General features: G+C 39.9%; 1 protein-coding gene across 2 annotated transcripts in view; it reads left to right on the forward strand.

The window, feature by feature from the left end:
• The window catches only part of pip4k2aa (phosphatidylinositol-5-phosphate 4-kinase, type II, alpha a), a 33370-nt gene that overhangs the window by 2854 nt on the left and 6147 nt on the right, over nt 1-24369 (forward strand). Inside the window, exons 2-7 of one of the 2 annotated variants that reach the window (XM_038726450.1) lie at nt 15207-15304; nt 15440-15536; nt 17089-17241; nt 17633-17779; nt 18239-18277; nt 21996-22112. In XM_038726450.1, the coding sequence (XP_038582378.1) occupies nt 15207-15304; nt 15440-15536; nt 17089-17241; nt 17633-17779; nt 18239-18277; nt 21996-22112 (651 nt within the window). The remainder of the gene's footprint in view (nt 1-15206; nt 15305-15439; nt 15537-17088; nt 17242-17632; nt 17780-18238; nt 18278-21995; nt 22113-24369) is intronic. The other variant, XM_038726457.1, reaches the window with a different exon arrangement.

Consider the following 24369-nt stretch of genomic DNA (forward strand, 5'->3'; position numbering starts at 1 on the left):
CTGTGGTGTTAAGCCTGAGGGGGCAAAGTAAGATACACAAGAGGTTTACCTCCATGCAGCTATGCAGTACCGATTAGTCATTCATTTTTTTAATATCACTTGAAATGCCTGAGAAAGATTAACATTGATACATTGTTCAGTCACTTTAGCTGATTTCATTACCAGAAATGACATCAGCTATAAATCATCTAGACTGTTATCCTAGAAAACACATAAAATCCTTCCGTGTGTGTGTGTGTGTGTGTGTGTGTGTGTGTGTGTGTGTGTGTGTGTTGCACTGTCTGTCAATGCTGCCAATGTTTTATTTTGAATACAAAGTACAATACAACTTTTGTAAAGCAATACAACTTTTTCTGCACAATCTGGAGAAAAAGTTGTATTGCACTTATTGTGGATAATATTGCAATTTGAGTTTGCGATTCGATTATAATGGAACAAATGGTAAAAAGTCCACTTGCTTGATTATCAAGGAAAATGCACAAATACTGACATTATAAAATGTGTATTTCTCAGCTTGAACGAAGTTAAACGATAAACAATATTTATAACAATAACTAGTAAAACAGATGTAAAACAGAATGAGGGGAGCGTGTTGCTCTACGGAGGAGGTGGCTAGAAGGAGCAAATATTGGCATCCTGGCTCTAGCCAAATCTACATCTGACCACTGCAGAGACTCTATCCACAACCTGGTGGAGGAACTAGTATACATGAGTGTATTAGTATAATATCTTAACATTAAATAAAGAGTATAATGTTCAGTTAATATTATTCTGTTAGTATAACATTAATATATTAATTACTATATTCATTATAATTTCATATAATAGTACACTATTTTACCACTAGTTTACAGTTACAACTGTTTAATTTCTGTGGGTTGTTTTTTTAATATAATCATTATAAAATGGCTTTAATTTGTTAAAGCTAAGTACTAAATAGTCAATAATCATATTGTTCAACATCTGAAAGTTTGCTGTAGCACATCAAACTTTTAATGTCCCGCCCTATTCAGGCTGTAATTGGTCGTTTGACGAGAAGTGACACCTACAAGCATGTCGACTTAATGAAATGTAAAACATGTTGAACAAGGGCTCCAATGTGGCTATGTTTAAGCTCTTTACCTTAACAAGCAATAAATCAGCGTATAGTATGACTAACACAATATTAGATAGATTAAACATACACTGTTCTTTCTTGTAGGCCAGGCCTGTGTTATGATGAAATTAGGTGATGCATGAATTGCATGAATTATTATTATGAGCAATGGCGGAGAAGAAGTATAAAATTTTAATAATATGAGAAAGGTAATTTGAGGGTCATGGCATGAAAAACTAAGTTCACCACCAAGTCCTTATCTTAGTTCAAATATCCTAGGAGTCCATCTTTCTATATCCCAGTAAGCAAACAAAAAATACTCAGTTTGAGGTTCAATTCAAAAGTTGTCCAACAAAGAAAAAATCAAGTGTGTTTAATAGACAAGCAAATTCTCCGACAACACCGGAGTTCCCCCGCAGACATCCGATGCTAGTAAAGGCTTGTGCAGACTACACGACTTTCAGCTTCGGCCGATGCTGTGCCGTTCACACTACACAATTTGCCGTTGTGTGACGGGAGTCTTGAAGTCGTTGTGGCGTTCACACTACGTAACTGTTCGGTAACAGGGGGTCACACACTGCACGAGCTGACAGCGGCTGTGTCACCCGACGCTGGTCTCCAAACCACGTTTGGTCAAGACAACACACTTGAAATGTGAAACAGGAAATGACGCGAACCTACACACGAAACAGCTGTTGTTTATGATAAAGATAGCAATTATAAAGACAAAGAATATGGGTGAAAAAATGTATTAGCACACACAGGTAGCAGGATTGTCTGAGCTACAGAGAGAGCTGGAGGTGAGTAAAAAGTGTTTTGCAGTGAAAAAGTAGCTACCTGCTCTGCCAGCTGCCTGCTGTCATTGGCTGGATGTGGATGTCGAGTCGGCCGACTCTGATGCTAGATATCTGGCAGACGTTGGCGATGTGTCAGAAATGTGTCGGGGAGCCGTTTTGATGCGTCATTGACATTTCATGCCAGGTACTGAGATACTGCAAATGTGAAGGCTGCAGTTTGGAAGTGTTAATGTAAGGTTACCTTACATACACCATGGAGTTTGCAAAAGTTACCCCAACATGTAAGTAATGACACTGCAAAGGAATGAACAAAGGGAGAGGCCTGGGAATTAAACCAGGCTGCACAGGCAACATGCAGACATATGCACATACGTACATATACTGCAATATGTAACCCCGAGCCCCCGTATCCACTTTGGCCAGGCTGTCAAAAGCATCTACTTTGTCTCTCCCTTGAAAATGAGACGTATTACAGTGTTATTACCCTTTGAACACAATGGTGATACAACTGAACCTGCTAAGAAGGGAGACTGGTTAGTTAGACAATACAGAAGAGCCACTACCTCTCTGTTGGTGTAATGAAGCAAATATGTTTGAATCAAGTGGAGGGCCATGATGCACAGAAATAAATGAGCCGTTTATTTGGCCCAGGATATGCAGTGTACGTCATCAGAATTATTCTTGTGTAATGGCTGAGAAAAGCTACAGATATACGCTTTGAAATTCCTTTGTGTGGCAAAAGGTGTGTGGCAGCTTGCTGAAAATAAACTTACTTGATAGGTAGTACATTTTTACTTTAATCCAAGTACTTTGACATTTTACTTGCATTCCTCAGAGCCTGAATAGGTAACACAGCTCATAGTTTTACAGATATGGATTGAAGCCAAAGCTAAAAAGTTGTTGTTTTTTTTCCAGTGGAAATCTCAGTTGTAACCACTGAAGGTTAGTGGGTACAAAACCTCAAACAAGCTAGTGTCTACAAAATCAGTCTCAAACTCATTACAAAAGCATCTTGTGGTTCTAAGTCTGCATGACATTACAAATAAATAATAGGCCTTGTCTCTTTAGGATAATTTTTTTGCTGCACAAAAAAAATAGGATCCTTTTTTTGCATCATAATGCTCGCCTAGCGGCTAGTCCAACACACCCTCAAAAACACCAGTGGAAAACCACAGTGACAAGACGTCTGCCTGCTGCCTCTCTTCTCCCTTCCAAACATTAGCTACCCTCCAGGCAGTGTCAATGGATATAAAGTTGTTACTGTGATGGAGAGAGAGTGCACAGTTAAAACTTTATGGATGAAAGATACATTTGTTACAAATTAAAAACTCACCACTCTGAAACTCTTGCTGCAGTCCATGTTGCTAAGCTGGTAAGGGGATATACAGCTGAACCGAAGGTGTGTTTACCGGCTTCTCACGACCCGGCCTACTCTGCTCCTAATTGGCTATTAGTCCTTAACTAGGAACTCCCAACAAAGATCTTGTAGAGGTGAGATGTATCACTCCATAACTCCATAACAAAGCGTTAAACACACAGGTTTATTTTTTTAGCTTAAAGTAGCCTTCTTTCACACACAGGCTTGATATGTGCTGACATAAACAGAGTAGAGACTAAGCATGAATCTAGCCAACAGGATATGCCAACAAGTTGACCAATCTTCTAATGGTTGTGTCTTGTAATATACTGTATATTCATCATGAAAGTGGTGGCCCTTTCATACAAGTAAACAAGAATGTAGTAAGAATGATCCTAAAAAAGTCAAAGGCAAAGTCAAAGTTAATTGCCCATTTTGGCTCTTAAAGATATCTTGGTAAACAGTGTGTGTGTGTGTGTGTGTGTGTGTGTGTGTGTGAGAGACATGGATGTGGGCCCTGACAGCATAGTTGGAAATACTGGTTACTGGAAAAAGATACAGTGTTCCTAGCTACCGTTCACGAGCTAATTCTAAAAACATTTCAAGCTGCAGAACACCTTATGTCAGGAGTTTTATTTCAGCAGCTGAAAATGGATCAGAGTATAGCTTACAGCTTCACCTTCATGTAATTTGGGAATCTGTAAAAGTTTAGTCCTGGCTTGTCTGTAAGTTCTTTCCGTAAGGCCTTTGGGTGTCTGAGTACACTGCTGGAATAGAAAGGTGTCAGGATGTGTTCTGCTGATGATTTTTGAGTGGATTTGTCACTGGCTGGAAAGTTGCATCACCACAGTTTGAGGCACCCACTGTGAAATCATAGCTTTGAGTCCAGCAGCTACTAACCTGCTGTTCCATGTCACCTGTTCCTGTCCTTTTAAAGTAAAGACCATAATTGTGTTGAGTTCAAGTTCCACATAGCTTTTTATTATGACATGCCTAGAGACAGTAAATGTGTTCAAATGTCTCTTTATTGTTATTAAGTACAGTGACATTTAAAAGACCTTTTCAAGAAAAACAGGTATTTTAATTTGAAAAGTGTGAGTGTCATTTAAATAGTAAATACAAAAATAGTTTTTGTTTTAATTTTCGTAGAAGATTTTGTATCATTTTGGTCTATTTCTTTGCTTCCCTTCCTTAGTTTTTACTTTTTGTTTTTCATACTGTCACTCCTTTCTATCTGTGCCTCTATTAAACTCTCCCCCTCCTGCAGGTTCATTCACTATTTTTATCATTGGCTCTTTCTGTGTCATCCTGTCTATCTGGCTCACTTTCATTCCCTGTCCCTCCTTTCTTTGCCGTCTCCTGCCTCTCTGTCTGACTCAGAGTAGCTGTGTCTGGTTCTGTGCATTGCATAAGAGTGGGGTTCTATAAATATCTGTAGGGAGTGATCTACAGCTAATATGTGTGATGATTATGGGTGAGGAAAACAGAAAAGCTGGAGCCTCACACCCTGGCACCCTGAGGCAATGACAGATAGAGGAACTTGTGGAAGCGTCTTGTGGTTTTGTTCCAATGTGTGTCTCTAAAAACCTTTTAATACAAGACATTTTCTTATTTGCTTGCTCCTGCATTACTTATTGCGATTATTTTGACTGATATTGCAATTGGGATATGATTTGCTATACTAGGAATTTTTACAAGGATCTGTACTAACAGAGATATTTTCTGAAGTCTGTAGAATATGATGTGTAGGCCATTACATCTCTGCAGAATGACAATATTTAATTTAAAATGGTATTTTATTTTTATAAAACACATCACCTTTAACAAATATTGCATCTCCTGCGATTTGAAAATTGCAGTAGGCCATATCGCAATTTTGGTTCATTGCTCAGCCCTATCCCCTACATGCACACGCCTACTTATATGCCTGTGTGTGTGTGTGTGTCCTTCGCCACAGAGTCACTGTGCCATGGCATACTCCTTGCCCAAATGCAATGCCACTTGTTGCTGAGCAGTTTCGCCCAACTTACCCAACAGGACGAGCCATATATCATAAGGCTATTTGCTCCGTCAGTCTAAACCACTATATCCTTTAATAGCTGGCCTTTCGTTGCACTGACTTCACAACAGACTTGCCTGCCTGTGTGTGTGGGTGCATGTGTGTACCTGTTGATGACAACTGTTATTCCTGTGGTACCTATTTCCACCTTAGTCATCTAGTGTTTCAACACAGATAGGAGCATGTCTGTTGTAATAAAGCTCATAAGATGATTATATTAAATAATACTTGTCTTAATTATACACTGTATAGATTTGGTGTACCTGGTAAATTCTACTTGAGTTAAAGACTTGGAAACACACACTTTCTTCAGAACCTGTGTGTGATTGAATGACGAATGACTTACACTGACTAAAATAAAATAGACTTGAATGAGCTGTTAATGCAGACGTGTCACAATTCAAGGGATGATTACCATAAGCATTTAATTGCACTGCAGGTGTCTTACTCGGATAGTTGGTTGCATTGGTCCATGGACCTGTTTCTGTCATTGCGTCTCTGTCCTTCCACCTACACGCACATACACAGATACACATAGACACACACACACACAGACAGATGCAGCAATCCTTTTACCGTACCACTGCTTCTGTGTGTCCTCATTATGGCTAAACTCTTTGCGCTGTGTTTGTAAGCATAGGGAGCAGAGAACTGGCCTGGACACTCAAGTTGTCAAAGTTGCTCCACAGAATTAGGTCACATACAGACTATCATTGTCACATTTATAGTGAATTTCTAGTGAGGGCTGTTCATTGTGTGTAGTTTTAAGCAGAAGTTGTAGCCTACTCACGTTTCCTAGTGTTTAATTAAAAATGTTCTCTAAACGCATTAAAGTATTGCCACTCTAATTATAAGATTAACAGTACATAGTATAGATACAATTTATGCGCTTCCCATATTGCTAAGGTATTATAATTAAAATGTATGTTCTGTTGCTATATAAAATACAAAACAAAGTGCTTTGACATAATGTGATTTATCAGATTTGTCCTTTTTATTGATAATTAAAACACTTAAAATTGTAAATTTCCCATTCTCTAGTTTTTTTCCCACCCTATATTGTGTTCATTCCTTTTTACAGGCTAGCCCATGAATCCCTGATACACACACTCAGATACCATTGTTGTACTGTGTTTAGGGCTTTCCACCTAAAGAGGCTTGAGTTGGATCCTAGGATAAGCTGGTTTATTCTTTATGTGGATACTGTTAAAAGTGCTACATACTATGAATGGTTCTGGGATATGTAACGGGTCAGGTGGTGATGTAATAGGCTTGTTAATTGGCCAGTGAAAGGTCAAGTCCACACTGAATACAATCTACTACAGCTATATGTGACCTTTGCGCTGTTAAAGGGCAAATCTCCATTTAGCCTGGTGTATCTATACTACATATAAATATCACCTGCCATGTTGTGATCACTAACTATACCTGTACATACGTTGATTAATGATAAGTGGTTTGTCTCTTGGAGCCAATCCCTAAAACGTGCAAGACTGATGATGTTAAGTGTGTGTGTTGGGAAAACATTTTGATGTGTACAGTGAAGCTGTTGCTTTATAAAAAATACTGCTGTGCTGCATTGACTGGAGCACTAAATTGCAAAACCATATTCCTCCTTGTATATTTACACTCTACATATTGGTTAATTGCATGTTCAGCCTTTCTTAATTACACTTTAATTAGAGCCACTTAGCTTCCAATATCTTGTAAATAGGCAAAGAGGGAAGTGCACACTAAATGTGCCAAGCTGTCTAGGAGTCGCTTCAGAGCCCAGTCCCGTTTCCCCCACGTAATTGACGGCTTGACACAAAAACATTGAATATGCTGGAAGATGACTCCAGTGGAAAATATATCATATAATGATGCTGATTCTCTGCTGCTCTCTCTCTCTCTGGCTCTCATCTGTTACAAGCCCCCCCCCCCCCCCCCCCCCTTAGCTTTACAGTTACAATTTATCATGTTTCTCTTAAAAACTCAGCTCCTCTTCAAATGTAATAAATCTTCCATATTGGCTGTTGCATTTCTTCACACACTTCATTTCTTTTTTTTCAAATTTGCATTGGTCTTCCCTGACTCATGCTGCCTTCCAAAATTACAAGAACAGAGGGCAACTTGAGCTATGAAATTCTTGAGTAAAATTACTAGACTGAAGACTGAAGATTGTATTTGGGTGACAACAGTTATAGAAACAGAGTCCAGTACAAATGAATGGCAAAAATATAATCTTTACAAACAAAGGTACATTTCTAAAGTGAATTGCCACATCACTATAATGACCTTTTACATCCTGGTTGTAGCTTGCAAGTCAGTGACTGAGTCAGAAATTAGAAAATATAAAAAACATGATGGTCATAGCTTCCTTGTTCCCTGTCAAAGGTACCATATATATCTTGTACTTAAGAAATGAACCAATCATTTGTATTGTAAGATGCAGGGTTTTTGTAAAAAGGTGGTAAAATCTCACTGATGTGAACAGTATCACTGGGCTGTCATCTGCTAAGAGCATGTCATCTGTCATTATTCACAGAGATAAGGCTATACCATGCTGCTGACAGAGCACACTCACCAACTTCCTGTCCAATGGAACAACAGCGCACACTTGCTTCACTCAGGGCCGGAAAACCAGTCTTCATCACCATGGAGACAAACAGGAAATTGTGGTGTGAATTTGTCTGCAAGTTTGATAGCTGCAGGAAGATAGATATACTGGAGGCATCTGATTGAATAAAACATAAGAGCTACATTATGACAAGAGCCTAGTAAATAACAGAGGAGTACTACAAGTTATTTAATGTGGATTCCAAGGGAGAGTCAGGTCGGTATACTGCAATAGCTGCATGCAGGCACGTGCAAAAACATTTAGCGCCATGGCAAGGCCGTGTTAAATATCAGTGCTGTTCCTGCTATCCACACCAACAATTGGTACATAACAGTGACTATCAAAAGCTTGATTTGTAAAAATAGACTATACAGTCATTCTCACATAGATTCTCAATCATTCTTTACAGTTTTTTTTTTAGGGTAGCATGAATTTAATTGCAGGAACAGGAGCATTTGCCACTAAAACAGTAACAGTACACGTGGGTGCAGAAGTGGAGTTTGGGGATATTTCAAACGGGTGCAGATTGTTTTCTAAGTCTATTCGAGATACCACTTTTTATCTAATAGATATTCTCACCCCATTTTTATGTGTGCATTCATGCATGTCAATCATTTTTATTGCTGTGACTTTCATTAACATTCAGTACACTAATGTCCTCGCAGATGTGTGCTTGGTAAGATCAGGCATTGTCTCTGCCCTTGTGTGAAACACAGCTTTGTTGATTAGGCGACGTCTCCCCACTGGGTACCCAGCATGCAGCTGTGCTATAGCATCACTGTGACGTCTGTGCCTGTCACACCAGGGCGCTGAAACATACTCGGATATGGCATCTGTGAACTTGGATCCTCTGCTTGCTCTGTCTCTTTAATGCCCTCCTTTCCATATTTTTTTCTCATGCTGTCTTCTCTTTTCAGATATGCTTCCTTCCTTTTTTTTTTCAGATGTTTTTTTCCTCTATATCTCAAAAGTTTCCTTACTAAAATACTGTTTATCTTCTGTTAATGATCCACACTCTTTCAATGTTCTCATGCTTCATCTCTTTTCTTTTCCTTTCCTTATAAAGCTAACCATAATCCTAGAGATATTTTAAGTGCAGGGATATACAGTTTGAATTGTAACGCTCACCTCAAGTAACAAAGACATCGAAGTGCTGTATGAAAAGTTAAAGTAAAGCTCTGTTCTTGAAATGCTACTGTGCTCAATTTTGTTGAGCTGGTTAAAGTTGGAACAGTGTACAGAGGCAGACTTTTGCCCGTGACTGGACAAGCTTTAGCAGACTTCAGCATTAAGATTTGTTTTACATTTGACCGGTCAAGCCAGTCGGTCAAAGTTCTTTTCTTTTTTTTAACCCTCTTTTTCTTCATTGATGAGTCCTCAAACAAATTCAAAAACGTGATGTAGTGTGAATGTCAGCTTTACTACTTACAGCTTTTACAGTGGCTTAGTCTGGTATATCTTTTTCCAACCCACAGGCTACTTGCTCCCAGGTCCTGTCTTGAGTGCGTTAAATTGTTTGTGCTTTTTAAAGTGAGCAAATCTATTTTACTTGGAAGCTGCCAACAAACTACAGTACAGGATTAATATTATTTTCAGCGAAGACATAGGGCTGGGCAGTAAAACTAAAAAAACTAATAAAAATAATGATAATTATCGCGATCTAATTTTCCTCAATAACAATTTAACAAATGATCAGGAAATGTTATAAGTATTTGATTTAATTAATTTGAATCACAAATGAATTAGCACTTCTGTTTTTATTAAGATATTTATTTTCTTGAGGAAAAAGGGACTGAAATTAAAACTTAATTTTACTCATGTATATTTGTTGAAAAAAGATTTTATCATAATAGTTTTGGATGTTCTACCTCAGATTTGTTAAGTTAACTGTTTGGCATCAAGTATTTGTTCTGACCATAAATAATAATTTAAAATCACAATTAATCATCTGGGCTCTTCAACTTACACAAATCATTTATCGTGATAATTAGCGATATTGAATGATATGAAATTTTTTATCATGATAACATTTTCGGCCATACCGCCCAGCCCTATGAAGTCACTATCGCCTCGATTATTATGCAGCATTCAGACCAAACGCGAATTTAATCCATGCAACGCTTTCCTCGCGGGGGTTTTATCGCTGGACAACTGCAGAGTATTCGCGCACAACGCGATAACGCGAATAAACTCGCCATTACTACAGCTGTATGAACCCAAAGTAAACATTTTGCTGTGATTAAATAGCAATAAATGGATCAAACTGATGCACAAATAACTACATTATAATGCAGGTTTGTTAAACACAGGAATTCATGCTTTGTTGGGTCTGTCAGCAAGTCAGCAGGACAACAGCTTCTAAAATGTTTGTTTTCTGAATGGAGTTCAGATCGATCAGGGCTATGCTATGCTAACTTGGTCACAGTAAAGTACAACGATAGCTGGAATAAAGTTACATACACATGTTTTCTGAACTCATCAGGTAGTTCAACCTCCTCGCTCTCTTTTCTCCCAGCAATGTCCAGTTTTGTCCGGTTTTTATATAAATATGAAGTAGTAGTCAAACAGAGCTCTGCGTGCCAAACAACACTGGAACCTGATGTGCACGGAAGCTAGCTACTGAGAAGCTCGATTGAAGATAAATCAACGTTGTAATCCCAAAAACTAAAGTAAAAAGCTAATTTAATAAAAGCAGTTTACTCTGAGCTCCTCCCGCAAGCAAATGGCGTAGTTGTCAGAGCATAATCCAGTCCGACTATGGATTTTTATTTATCAAAAAGCTGGAGCGCTGCTCTCTGCTCCTCTCCCCCAAGTTTAGCAGCTCTGCGCCGGCCAGCACATTTTCAATCTCTCGCTCTGTCTGGCCCCTCTCCACACAACGCTCTGAAGCCGGCGGTGACGTACGGTCAATCTCAACGCTGATAGGCTATTGCGACTCAGCGTCATGCGACTTTCTGGCTTTAGTTGAAAATATTCAATTCACGCAAATTCCTTCGTGTTGCCTTCGCTTCGCCTTCGCGCCGCTTCGCACCACCTGACAGGAAATCATCTTTGCATTGACTTTGTATGTAAACTAACCGCCCCGAATGCTTGCTTCACTTTTGGTCTGAAAGCACCATTAGGGTTAAACAGACTGTTAATGTTGCTAATTTTCACAATTTCTGTAGTAATTATATATTTGTGCTGCATCTCTACTGCTGTCAACATCCTGAGTACCATCTGATCTACCTGGTTACAAAAATTACATTACACTCGACCATTGAGAGAGAGTTTAGACCAGAAGCTGTCTAAACTAGCAGGGAACTAGTCCCAGATCTCTGACTGGGCAGCTCACTCACACAAGTCAATGTCTTGTAGTCTATTCGGCAATCCTTAATGTTATAGCTCTACCTCTAAATATGAAAATTGGGCCACAGGTATATGCTAATTTGAGAGTCCATGGGCTCAAGTAGGTCAACCTGTTAATCATAGTCAGTCAGTAGTATAAGCTAGCTGTACTCGTCCAATTTAAAGCCTTAACTATGCAGCGTATTGATATTGGTCTGAAACAAAATCATAAGCATTAATTTCATGAACATTTTAAGGCATGTTCTCTTAAAAAGCACACTTCCTATTGTATGCCAAATGCTTTCATGGGTCAGTCAGTCATGCTGAGGCCATTCTCTGCACCATCTGCTGTAATACTCCTGCAGCATTACACGGCCATAGTCAATCCCCAGTGGTAAAAAATATTTCTCTAAGGCAGCTGCTAGAATTGTGATATGCCACCCCCTCTCATCTGTTTGCACAACCCTAGCTCTGAGCATTGTAAAGCTTAAAGTGTATTTGCAACTGTGCTGTAGAGGAACACACACATGTTTCATGATTAATGTTATTGTCCATTGAAGTTTGAGTGTTTTAGTTTATCCATTGTACCTACATTACAAGTGTGCATGGTGGAATGACCAGGGTATTAATAGATTCACACAACCTGCCAGCACCCCCCTGCCTGCAGCCAACAACAAATACGCAAGTGTGCACACACACACACACACACACACACACACACACACACACACACACACTTCATATTTGTATCAAGCTGTGCCTGAGTCATAAGAAATGCCAGGTGACAGGTCTGTGTGTTACAGCAATGTGACGCATGGCCAGCTCTAAATGGAAACTCCTGCAATGTACCTTATGTGTTTGATACCCTGCTGTTTTTCAGTGTGTACAAGGTTTATTGAAGCGTTCTGTAATGTAGCATTTTGTTGGATCACTCAAAATCATTTGAGTGTTAAATAGTCCAACTCACCCCATAGTCCACAATGTCTTGTTTAATTGTAGTCATATGTAAGACTCAAATAATTTTAAACACACTATGGAAAGGAAAAGTAAACCTGAGTGGTTCTTTCAGTCGAAGCTTTTAAAACACTGCACTTGATTGCCCTGAGTTGTTTTCAACATAGAGAGAAAAGAGAGTAAGATGTAAGTGTTGAAAAGAAGCATTTCAACATACACATAGAGAGAAATGTGATCACACATAGAAAGAGAGGTGATTATCTGCTTTTGAGTCATAAATACACTCAAACTAGAAGATTAGAAAATGGCGTATTCTTATGTGCATGTGTTCTCGCACAGATTTCACTCGGTAAAAAAGAAATTGGTAGACTATTAAGTTACGTTACAAGTCGCGTTGGATATTTCATGCGCAGGCCAGGTATAGAAACACACAGGGTGCAGATGGGGTGGAAATATACGGAAAAAAGACAAGTTCTCAGTCTTTTAGGCGACTTTATAAAACATACAAATTGGAGCAGTAGGGGGGAGAGGGACAGAGAAAGGCGGGGCAACCTGGGGTGTTTACCTGATGAGTGTGTGAGTGTGTCAGTGTGGGGAGAAGATCATGATGCCGGCTCAATGTTGTGATGTCTGTCAGCCATCACCAATGGACGATGGCCTTGTCTATCGGCCCAACCATATTTCATACTACACTTACATGTCATCTCGCTCTCTCTCTCCCCCTGTCTCCATCTCTCTCTCTCTCTTTCTGTCTCTCTCTCTCTCTCTCTCGCAACATTCCCACTCTCCTTTCTCCTCCAGCTGCTACATCGTCCTGAAAATCTAATCTGTAAACTGCTCACATCACCAGGTGTTCTGTGCCGAAGATTAGTATTGATTGATGGCCCCAGTCAGAACTCTTGGCCTGAATCATGAATTAGCGCTCATAACTTGTCATCAGGCCGGTCTGATTGGGAGGAAAAAAACTTTTTAAGGTGGAAGCTTACCCTTGTGCCCGTTATGGTTGTTTTTTTGTTTTGTTCTGAAACACACCACAATTTGCTCGGTTATCTGAGATTGTTAACGGGAATACCAGAACCGCGTGTGTGTGTGTGTGTGTGTGTGTGTGTGTGTGTGTGTGTGTGTGTGTGTGTGTGTGTGTGTGTATACAGCACATCCATACTGTAGGTGTACTTTCTGTTACACTGACTGTCTTTTAAGAGGCAGAATATAGTCACGTGAGCCATAATGTGAAGTTATGACGTGAACACTGATCTTCCAGTCCGCAGAATGAGCAGAGCAGAGAGGCTGCAGTACTGGAGTTGATGACAACTAAACTTGTTAGTGAGTGTGTGTAATTAAACCACCTTGAGTAAAAAGCCAATACTTTATCAATACACCTGTTGAACAAGTGTAAATACGTAGAAAGTGATATTTCAATCTGCCTCTGTCCACAGTCTCTCATTTTCTATGTTTTACACAAGCACAGCGCACTAGCTCGGCTAATAGCGAATTGTTACAAACAAGCTAAAATGAAAGCTGTCTGTTTGTAGTCTAGCTGTTTATCTTAGTTTGCCATGTATATTAACATTAGGCAAATTCTTGTGAACTACGCTGTTGGCTGAGACAAACCAGCCGCTCCCCTCTCTACCAGCAGTACCTGCAGGCAGTGATTCATATCAGTAGCAGAGGTAGAGTTGTAAACTTCACTCAGTATTTTGATGTCAGTAATCATATTTATTTAATTGACATTTTAGGTTTGTTTCCAGTGAGATATTACAGAGTTTATGTAGTGGATTTGCTCTTTTAAACTTTGCTATTGCTAGAAACAACATAGTTATTTTTAAAGTATTACATTCTAATTCGGAAAAAAATGATAAGAGTATTGACAAAGAACCAAACGGATAAGGATTATCAAGAAGAGTGGGACTAGAGTTGATAAAATCCTAACAATACCCATCCGTACAGGTTTATGATAATTTATCACTCACAGATAATGAGTCCATTAGGGGAGAAGGAGGGGGGATTGTCATACCATTTTATATGCAAGAATGTTTGTTGCTTTGCATCTATGACACAATGTGTCTTGTTCTGATTTAATTACTTTATTATTTATAAAGATTAAACATGACAATTAACTTTAGTCCTGTTGATTTGATAACCACTGAGAAATAAAACAATTAGTATAGGGGCATGTAGGGTTGGGCTGATAGCCGTCCGTTGTCGATGGCTGACAGACATCACGACGTTGAGCCGGCATCGTGATTGTAAAACCCCCGCCCCCACAGCAAAAAAAAAATCTCAAATGTTCACATTATATCACCCTGTGAAAGCAGGTTTTAATGACCACAAACATTCTTGTCATTGTTTTTAAGTATGCTTTGCACCTGTCTTGGAATTCTCTTCTCCCCACACTCTGACACACTCACACACACCTCAGGTAAACACCCCAGCTTGCCCCGCCTCTCTCTGTCTCTCTCCCCCCGTCTGCTCCATTTTCCCCATCAGCAGTATGTTTTATAAAGTCGCCTAAAAGACTGAGAACTCGTCTTTTTCCGTATATTTCCACCCCCGATCCGTTATCACGGCAGCAGGTGAGCTGCACTCCGGCTTATTATGACGTAGCCTATCAAACAACTGAAACCAACATCTGCACCCTGTGTGTTCACTGTTGCTTTACCTGGTCTTTGCGTAAAGTATCCACCACGACTTGTAACGTAAGTTAATAGTCTACCGATTTTTTTTTACCGAGTGAAGTCTGTGCGAGAACACATGCACATGATGACTGACGCATGCGCACTTGATGACTTCGTCCATCCCGATGTTTCATTGTAGACATTGTCCGATGGAAATTTTGTAGACATCGCCCAACCCTAGGGTCATGTAGATTTCTGACCCACGTACCCCACCGGGCAAAAACATTAACGTTGAACCCTGCCTTGACTTTTCAATTTCTAATCTCTAGCATTTCTACTGGACATGTGATTTCACTTTCATCACTGATCTCCCTATCTCTCTCTGTTTTTTTTCCTTCCCAGATAAATGAGTTAAGCCATGTTCAGATTCCCATCATGCTCATGCCAGATGACTTCAAGGCCTATTCTAAGATCAAAGTGGACAACCACCTCTTCAATAAGTAAGGTGTTTTTAAGTATATTATGTCGTTGTTTTTAATTCACAAAGTTATTTTATAATTCTGTGAAATGTTCTTTATGACGTACTGCAGCTTATAAACTGTCACTTGTCCTTTCTGATATTTGCAAACACACAGGGAGAACATGCCTAGCCATTTCAAGTTCAAGGAGTACTGCCCTCTGGTGTTTCGAAACCTCAGAGAGAGGTTTGGCATCGATGATCAGGACTTCTTGGTAAGAAAAGGCTAGCAAAATTACTTCCACTTCTGGAACATAAACCTGTTTCTATTTAGTACTGGATTAGTCTGACTGGCCACATAAGGGGGTGCCAGCAACTACAGAATTTGGGTCAATTTACAGGCAATATATTATCCTTAAATGTATTTGAATCTTGTGTATTTTATAAAAGTAATCACTTGGTGCTACAAGCATACTGAAAGAAATTTGATCACAGTCTTAACTAGTAAACTGTCACTTTATTACACTTTTCCTTTCCCTCTTTTGTTTCACCCCACTCCATGTCTTTCTTTATTTTTCACAAATCCCCATCCCCAGTGCAGGCAATGAGTTGGCAGTATTTGGAGGTCATTATGTCCCAGCTCAGTGCAGCTGTCTTTCTCACATATTTACATTAGGGTTCGGGTGGCTGCAGTGAGTGGGCAGTTGGGGGTGTTAAGACACTGGCCAGTGCAAAGGAATGTTGTGGCATTCTCAAAATTAAACTACTTTCCTACATGAGGCACCAAATTGTGGTGCTCTATAACCAGCCTGTTGGAATTATTTTTAATTACATAGGTCATATTCCTCATTATAGCCAATGGATGCCACCAGCTTCAGGCCTGCTCTTTTGATGAGCAGCAGTAACCATTTGTTTTAATGAGCAAAGCTAGCATTATTAAATTAAGTTTTGGGAGGGTAACTGAAGCGCAAAGAGATTAACCTTTTTTCCTCACATTATGGTGAATACATGGGGGAGAAAATGGTTAACTAAAACAAAAACATTAGGATATTACTTCGAAAGCTTTTCATCTATGCCAGCCTCAGGCAAAGGGCCTCTTAAACATTTTCAGCCTGTGACACAAACCACTTCCACGTTACACCCCAAAGTGTCCATGCTTTTTAGTAACCTCCAGAACAAGACCAATTTTAGGTCTAAACACAGGAGACAGAAATGCTGCTTAAAAGTTGTATCAGGTTACAAAGGTTAGTCCTCACTTTGCTGTACAAGCAAGAGATGCTATGACTTGAAGAGGGGAGATTGAACTGAGGGCAGAGGACATGAGGAATTCTTGGAGAATGAGGCATTAAGCCAGGGATGTTTGATCATGTTACTTTTGAGCTCTAAAGTCTGGGCAGCAGCTGTGTGTGTCTGCATGTAGCTTTGGACAGGCAGCAGGCGTAGGGGTCAGAACCCCACATGTTTAGACTGGAGTGTGGGAGGTGGTCAGACAACAAGAACGTAGATGCAAGACATGTTGTATTGTGGGATCGGTTCACATACACTAGAGGAGAAGCTATAGTTTCACTACCAGTTATTTAATCACAAGATGTCATAAGTGGTTCTAACTCATAGTTAAATAAGCACTGTAACACTGTATTTAGTGAGACAGGCCATTTAAAAAAAGCTAAATACAAGTAAGAACACTATCCTGGCTCTCTGAAGGCAGTGCAAAGAATGCACATGCAAGGGTTGTCAAGATGACAAGCTGATCATATCCGGTGTGTTGCATCCTGATCAACATGATTGTGATTTTTTTGTTTCCGTCTTTGCTCTGTGTGTTTGCAGAACTCTCTGACACGCAGTGCTCCCATGAACAGTGAGGCCCAGGGACGGAGCGGGGCCCGCTTCCATACCTCTTACGACAAACGCTACGTAGTCAAGACCATCAGCAGCGAGGATGTGGCTGAGATGCATAACATTCTAAAGAAATACCATCAGGTGATAACTGACCTATCTTACTACAACCCTTTCCTGAAACAAACACTAATCTCACAAGGGGACCGCAGGACTTCAGAGATACTGTTGAGAGACACAGGCCTACATCATGCACTGTGGCATAGTAACAACATTTATGATGCAATTTTAGCTGTTGCTCTACCTATTGATCTTAAATTGGTCAAAAAAAGTGTCAGGGTACTGAATCTTATGATTTCCCAGCACAGCTGTTGCAGTCCTCAGATCAGAGTGACACTGAGTCATAAAGGGATCATGCTGTGTTTTATGAACCTTTCTTTTTCTGTTTCTTACAGTCTCCCCTCTAACGCAGACACTAAGCATGCATTGTGACTATAAAAGGGTCGTGAATTGATATTCCTCTCTCTTTTGGTAGTTCATCGTGGAGTGCCATGGCAACACGCTGCTGCCTCAGTTTCTGGGGATTTACCGACTCACCGTGGATGGAGATGAGACCTACATGATTGTTACACGCAATGTCTTCTCTCACCGCCTTTCCGTCTACAAAAAATATGATCTGAAGGTAGGTGATCAGCATGAATACTAGAAGGCGTTATGTAAATCTGATCTATAGTTGAACTGCAATCCCTTGTTGCTACTCATTTTTCACAGATCATATGAGCGTTTGGTGCAAAAATAAAAAGAATGTAAATTCGATAGTTTTTGTGGATTTCTTTCCCCCGAAGACAAGTCTGTTTGTAGTTCAAATATTTTATGAAGCTTGTGTTTAACACAACAGCCATTTCTATAGGGTAATAAGTGATCTAAAACAGGGTTAAGAGCTTCAGGTAACCAGTCTCAGAGCACAAAGTTTTAAGTCGTTTTAAACCATTGGGTGAGCTTCTGTGTTCAGACATGCACAAGGGTTATGAGTATCGGCAGGAATGAGTGGAAGTAGGGTGGTGAGGGAAAGGCAAAAGCAAGACTTTCCAGTGCTTCCAGTAACAAGATGGAGACTAATTTCCTTTTCTTTTGTCTCTAGGGTTCCACTGTGGCAAGAGAGGCTAGTGACAAGGAGAAGGTACAGTCACCTGTCGTGAGCCAGGATCCACTGTAAAACATACCCACAAAGGTTTAGACATTGGCACAGGCAGGATCTCTTAGCCTTTTAACTTTAACCGCTTTAAAGAGTAACAATAATCTATACTCAGAGTGCTACAATTTAAAAGCAAAGTACAAATGTATCAAAACAACATGAATATACAAACCCATCAAAAGAAACACAACAGTTAACACCGCCAGCATGTTTTTAAAGCGCTTACAAGTGTATCGATCCACACGGACACCACATTGTTGCATGCATATACCATTTTTTTATGATCCAAGCGCTCCCTTTTTATATGTTGTGGTGGAAATAAAACTTATTAATCAGTGAACATAAATAATGCCCATTTTCTTCATGTATTACTTTTCACGTAGCTCACTCGGAGTCAGTGTGGATTGAACAGATGGACACTTCCATAGCACTCGCGCACCGCTGATGTCGCAATTCTGGTTCAGTTTTCATGTGAGGAACAAGGGAAATTAAAAAGTATTGAGAAACTTTTTTTACAAACACATGAAACCTAGAATTGTTTCTCTTTGAAGTAATTTAAACAGTGATGTCATGTACTGAAAATGAGTCAGTTATTCTGATTGAACTCCATGTCCATTAAAAGCCATGTGGACAGTTAGAGAATGACAGGGAGAACAAACTGTTTGCAGCGGTTTCAATAACTGACACAGCTTCAAATAATTCCAGCCTTACTGTCATCACCCAAATGGCCCAACGATCACAACTGTGGTGTCGGCTTTTGTTTCCCTTTGGGAGGGGATGACAGTAGCAAATATCCATCTCCTTCAGTTAGCACCTACTCCATCACCCCATTCCCCTTCTATCCCCTGCACGCTATTTGTGTCTATTTAATTTGCTTTATCCCCTCTAACCTCTCTTCTGCTGTTCCATCAGTTCCCTTGCTTGCTGTCTGTGTGTGAAAGATTGAGGGGTGTGTGCGTGCGTGCGTGTGTGTGTGTGTGTGTGTGTGTGCGTGCGTGTGTGTGTCTCTGTGTGTGTCGGGTTTAGAGTTTTATTCAATCATACGTCTCATGAGTAATTCTGTGTATGTGTTTTCAATGTAGCTGTGTATCTGACTGGGCTGTGTGTGTGTGTGTGTGTGTGTGTGTGTATGAGCAGTATATGTGAGCAAGAGATTTAGTGTGATTGATAGTGATTGAAGCTTTGCTGTTTGTGTGAGACTGGCTAATTTGAGTTTTTGGGGCTTGGCTGCTTGGACAGAGTCACCTGTCAAAAATGAATTGTATCACTGAAATTGCGAAGGACCTGATGTGTCACTGCTTCCAGTTAAAATTGTTTTAGTTTAACTATTAGAATGGATATAAGATAGCTATATATAAGCAACATATATATTCACAAATAAAAGGCTTTGACCTTTTGAGTGATGGAAGTTTCTGATATCGTCCTAGGGCACTGTAACTTTGGAGAGCTGTTCAGCAATATTGGAAGGGGATGGTTGTCCCAAGGGATTTTTTTCACATGTCTCAACATGTCGCTCTACAAAGGTCTGTCTGACAAATGAAAAGAGTTTTGATATGAGAGCGTCACAGTTTTGACCCAGAAGGGTTTGAACTTTCCACCAGGGTTTTACAGAGGCTTAATCGTGAGGCACCATGCAGTGAGGCATGGAGGACCTCAGGGAATCCCCAAACTAAATATAGCCTCCTGTAAATGGAAGAAGAAACAAAACGTTATTGGGGTTTAAACAGATGAGTGGAAAAACAAAGCAGCTGAGGATTTGACACAGCCTACTGTGTGACCTCTTTTTGTCTGCAGCTCAGCTGTGTGTGTGAAACACCATCTACAGTCTAGCGACAGAGATTAAGAAGCAATAGGATCCATTTTTGCGAAGCTGACATGAATGAAGATGTTGTCTACCACTGACTCTTAACTCACACATGATTACAAGTTGATGCTGTTAGTCTGTCGGTAATCCTGTGGTTGTCTTACCTTTCAGTGAAAAATACAGTAAACATTATACATATATATTGTCGCCATAGCCATTCACTGCAAAATACAGTACACGATCGATCACACATACTTTCAAATGTCAACACTTGTTAACTACTTAAAACAGGACGCAACTAAAGCTCAGACATTGAAGACAAGGATCTGACAAGAGACATGCTTAAATTAACCTGCCTTTAGTGCTCGTGCTTTGATTAATATGTTTACTTCAAATAATTCTTCTGTATTTGAAGTCCAGTATGTTAACACTATAAACTTAACACTAGTTCACACTAGTGTGAACTCTCACACACACTGCAGTTAGTCAGTAAAATGAAGAAGAGGGTGCATCATTCCAAACGAAAGCGGAAAATCATGTGTTTCTGTTCAGAAGGTACAGTGTGTGGGTGCCAACCTATATTGCTTCACACACACACAAACAACAAGCATGGCAGGGTTCTCTCCTGATTGCATGACCGCCTCCCTTTCATGCATGCGTCTGCATGTTTTATAAAATTGTTTTTCTGCATCTTTTTTGAAGTTACGTTACTTCTAACACATTACAATGTGTATGAACACAAGCCCCATTCTGTTGCACATTGTGGACATGTTCTGTTCTACCCACATATGACATGTGTTTTTCTTTTCATAAAATACATTTTGCGGTTCTTGTAGCTGCTGTCTCAGGGTGTTGGCTATCAAACAGCAGCAATTGGCTTTCTGACACATTTATGTACAACATTTTACCAAGCAGATGTTCAGTGAGTTTACTGTTTTTTTTATTCTAGACTAGTGTCCAAATTAGGTACATTTGGTCTTACTAATGCCCATCAAATCATACAGGTTATTTGTGGGTAAGCTCAATAAACCAGTTACCACCCATTTAGGACACTGTCCCACAATTTAGCAAACACCAGTGGAGGGGATTCCTGCGATCACAGCATTTGTTATGTGACATGGAAAATATAGAGGTTGTGTTTGTATGTTATTAGATCGCTACTGATCCTTGGTTTGTGGAATACCACCTGTCTCGCTTAGGTCTCTGCTAAGTAGCCATCTGCTACAGTTGTTTGTTGTTTTTTTTTAAGCTCCTCTCTCTCCTCACACCAGCACTGGCCAGCATGGCTATAATGTGTCAGTATGACTGAGTGTGAACCTGCCTTGATGTTTTGTCAGTAGCCCCTTATCCAGTCATTGTAAGTCCTTATAAATAGTACCACACCTGAATAGATGTTTGGCAGAATACAGGTTCATAGAAAACCATTTAGTTTACAGTTGTGTCCTTGCTCTTCTTGGTTCCAGCTCCTGGCCTCCTTTAGAGTAGTGCTGCCAGGCTGCTTCCTTTCTTCACCAGGCATCAAAGTGTAGGCAGACCACAGTCATGCATGCATACATATATACATGTATACATAATATACCTCCTGAAGATTTAACACTTAGAAATAATTATTAGGGACAGTCTTAAATCCAATTGATTAATGACACTAATAGCATGGAAATAACTGCAAAAATAATTACACTTCAAAGACATCTAAGAATTATAAAACTATAAACTGGTCGTATGGACCTTTTGCGTTGATGCCCTTTCCAACCCTCTACCAATTTCAATAAAACAATTGTGTTCTGTAACATTTTAAACACTTTGCCTTTACTTCCAACTTCCTTCCTCCCTTCCTCTCTCCTTTCTTCTCTCCTCTCCTCCACCCCTACCGTCCCTCCCTCGCTCCCCCTTTTCTAGCAGCCGCCCCCACCAGAGGATGTGCCCCCGCGGCCCAAATCTGGTAATGTTCAGCAAAGGCTGCAAACACTGCGGATTGCCACGCGCTTTTACTGCGCCATGAAACACGTAAGAGATGTAAGAGAACCAGGGCTCATATACCAGGCATGATCTATTAAACCAATCTTATTTTAGTTTTTTTTTTTTTTTGTACGGCCGAGAATTTTCGTTTCCTCGTCTTCTCCAAGCTGATACACTGTTATTTAAAGGCCATATTTTGCACCCTTTCCATCCATTTACAGTCACCTTTTGCTCAACTTGTCAGCAACGTCAGCTTTGCCAGACAGTTTGTTTTTGTTCCCACCATTCACTCAACGGCACCAACATGTATCTGAAACACTGGAGAGCAAGAAGTGGAAGAGTATGGTGGTGGCATGAATGGGAAGGACACACTGCGTGGTCCAAAAAATCAGGAACCAGAGATCGTAGGGGAAGTACATACTTGTTACATTGCTGGAAAGATGATTTATTTATTTCAGTTTGTTGATATTTTTATTCCAAAGTATCGACTGAATCTAATCAAATTAGCAAGCGACATTATCCGACCTGTGTACGCTAACCACAGCATGGTGTTAAAAACAGAGTACACATTTTGACTTGTCTTCTAAACCTGTGATGAGGAGAAACTGCTTTTTAAACCACATCCAAACATCCAAATCCACAGCCTTCTCAGATAATAAGTGTTTTATGAGCAGTCAGTAATGTTGGCATATTGAATGAGTATGGCAATTACCTGTGTCTCAGTGCTTTGTTTGTTTTTAGTTTTGGGGGGACATTGCCTCTTTGTTTCCAAAAAAATAGTCCAGCATTTGACAGCCAAAATGTTTTTTTACATGCTGTGTTTTTATAGAGGCAGCACAAGTTTAGTCATTAAAGGGAACATTTGACAAAACCATTTAGTTGCAAACTATTTGAAGCACATTTTTTTATGCACAGCTTATATACTCCAGAGCTGCACAGTTAATTATGCTTATGTGATATACACATCTTATACGGTGTTAGATAAACACATGAAGTGCTTGGTTCATGTAGCCTTGCATGTAGTCAGTATGAATCTGCTGTTTTGCTTGTTACAGTCAGAGCTCATAATTTACAAACTGCATATCACTCATTAATCTACACCTGAGATCATCAGTAGGAATATAAGCGGGTAAAGAGGGTAGCATACCACACATCCTACACAAAGGCATAGCTTTATCCCTCGGAGACAGAAATACATTATTGTTGTCAAAGGTGAAGATTCATTTTCCAATTAGCTGACGGGAGACTGAAAAAAATTAGATTAATTTTATGAGGTTGGGGAGAAATTTACCTATCACACAGCTTTAAAAGGCTCATCGACAACCCACCCTTTCTTGCTGCCTCTAATGTATCTTTCTGTTTTTCTACTAACAACCTCAACGTAGTGCCAAGAGTCACATTTCATTGCTGCCGGTGTAACAGAGAAAATCAGTAGCAGACCAGCTGAAGACCAGAATCCTATGCATGGGAGAAACCAGAAGATCTAATGAACCGGTTAGAAAGAGTGAGGATGTATGGCGTGGAAATAAAAGGCAGTTGAAAATGAAAGCATAGAAAGATGGATGAATGCAAGAGCTGAGGTGTCTGTTTAGCTGACAGGCCTGCAAAGTCTTACAGGTTATGTTCACTCTGCAGTCAGCCTTATGTTGTGTCCTCATTTACTTTTTATGTGACATCTCTCTATTCAGTCTAGCAAGTACATCACATATTTATTGCAAATTGGAGGTCTATGTCTGTATATATATGTGCTCAAATGTCCTATTTTGTGATGTGTATTCCTGTCTTTATCTGTGTGAAGGTGTAATCTGTATGTGTGTGTGTGTCCGTGTGTGCTGTCCCAGGCTCATTCTAGTGCTACAAAGTGCTGTTGTGTTGCTGCTCTTCTCCTGCTGCCATAGAAACACTTTAGTAGTTAAACTGCTGCTGCTGCTGCCCTGTTACCACATTTCCTGCTCTCTTTTTCCTCAGTGACTCAGAACTAGGCCCCCGTCCCAACTCATATTACACCTCCTCCCCCTACAGGCTGCTGGCAGTTCTGCAGCAAAATTAACCCAAGTAGATAGAGACACCTAAATATGAAACTCCCTTCATTCTGCTCGTAGGATGAATAGTGGGACTCACAAAGATACAGTATGCAGGCTATAGGTTTATATGGAAAAAACTTTGTTACATGCAAACTACAATCTGGTTTCCGATAAACATCTTACAACAACAATGTTTGTATAATTGTCTCAGGGAAGGATATACTCTGTCATCAAACTAATAAGAAGGGGATGCTTTTCGGAGACCAGCCCAGTGCCCCAAAGGACGTTTC

The sequence above is a fragment of the Micropterus salmoides genome, unplaced genomic scaffold (assembly GCF_014851395.1).
Source record: "Micropterus salmoides isolate LMB-PRFRI ecotype aquatic unplaced genomic scaffold, ASM1485139v1 Ms_hic_scaffold_1, whole genome shotgun sequence".
In the NCBI taxonomy this organism is placed as follows: Eukaryota; Metazoa; Chordata; class Actinopteri; order Centrarchiformes; family Centrarchidae; genus Micropterus; species Micropterus salmoides.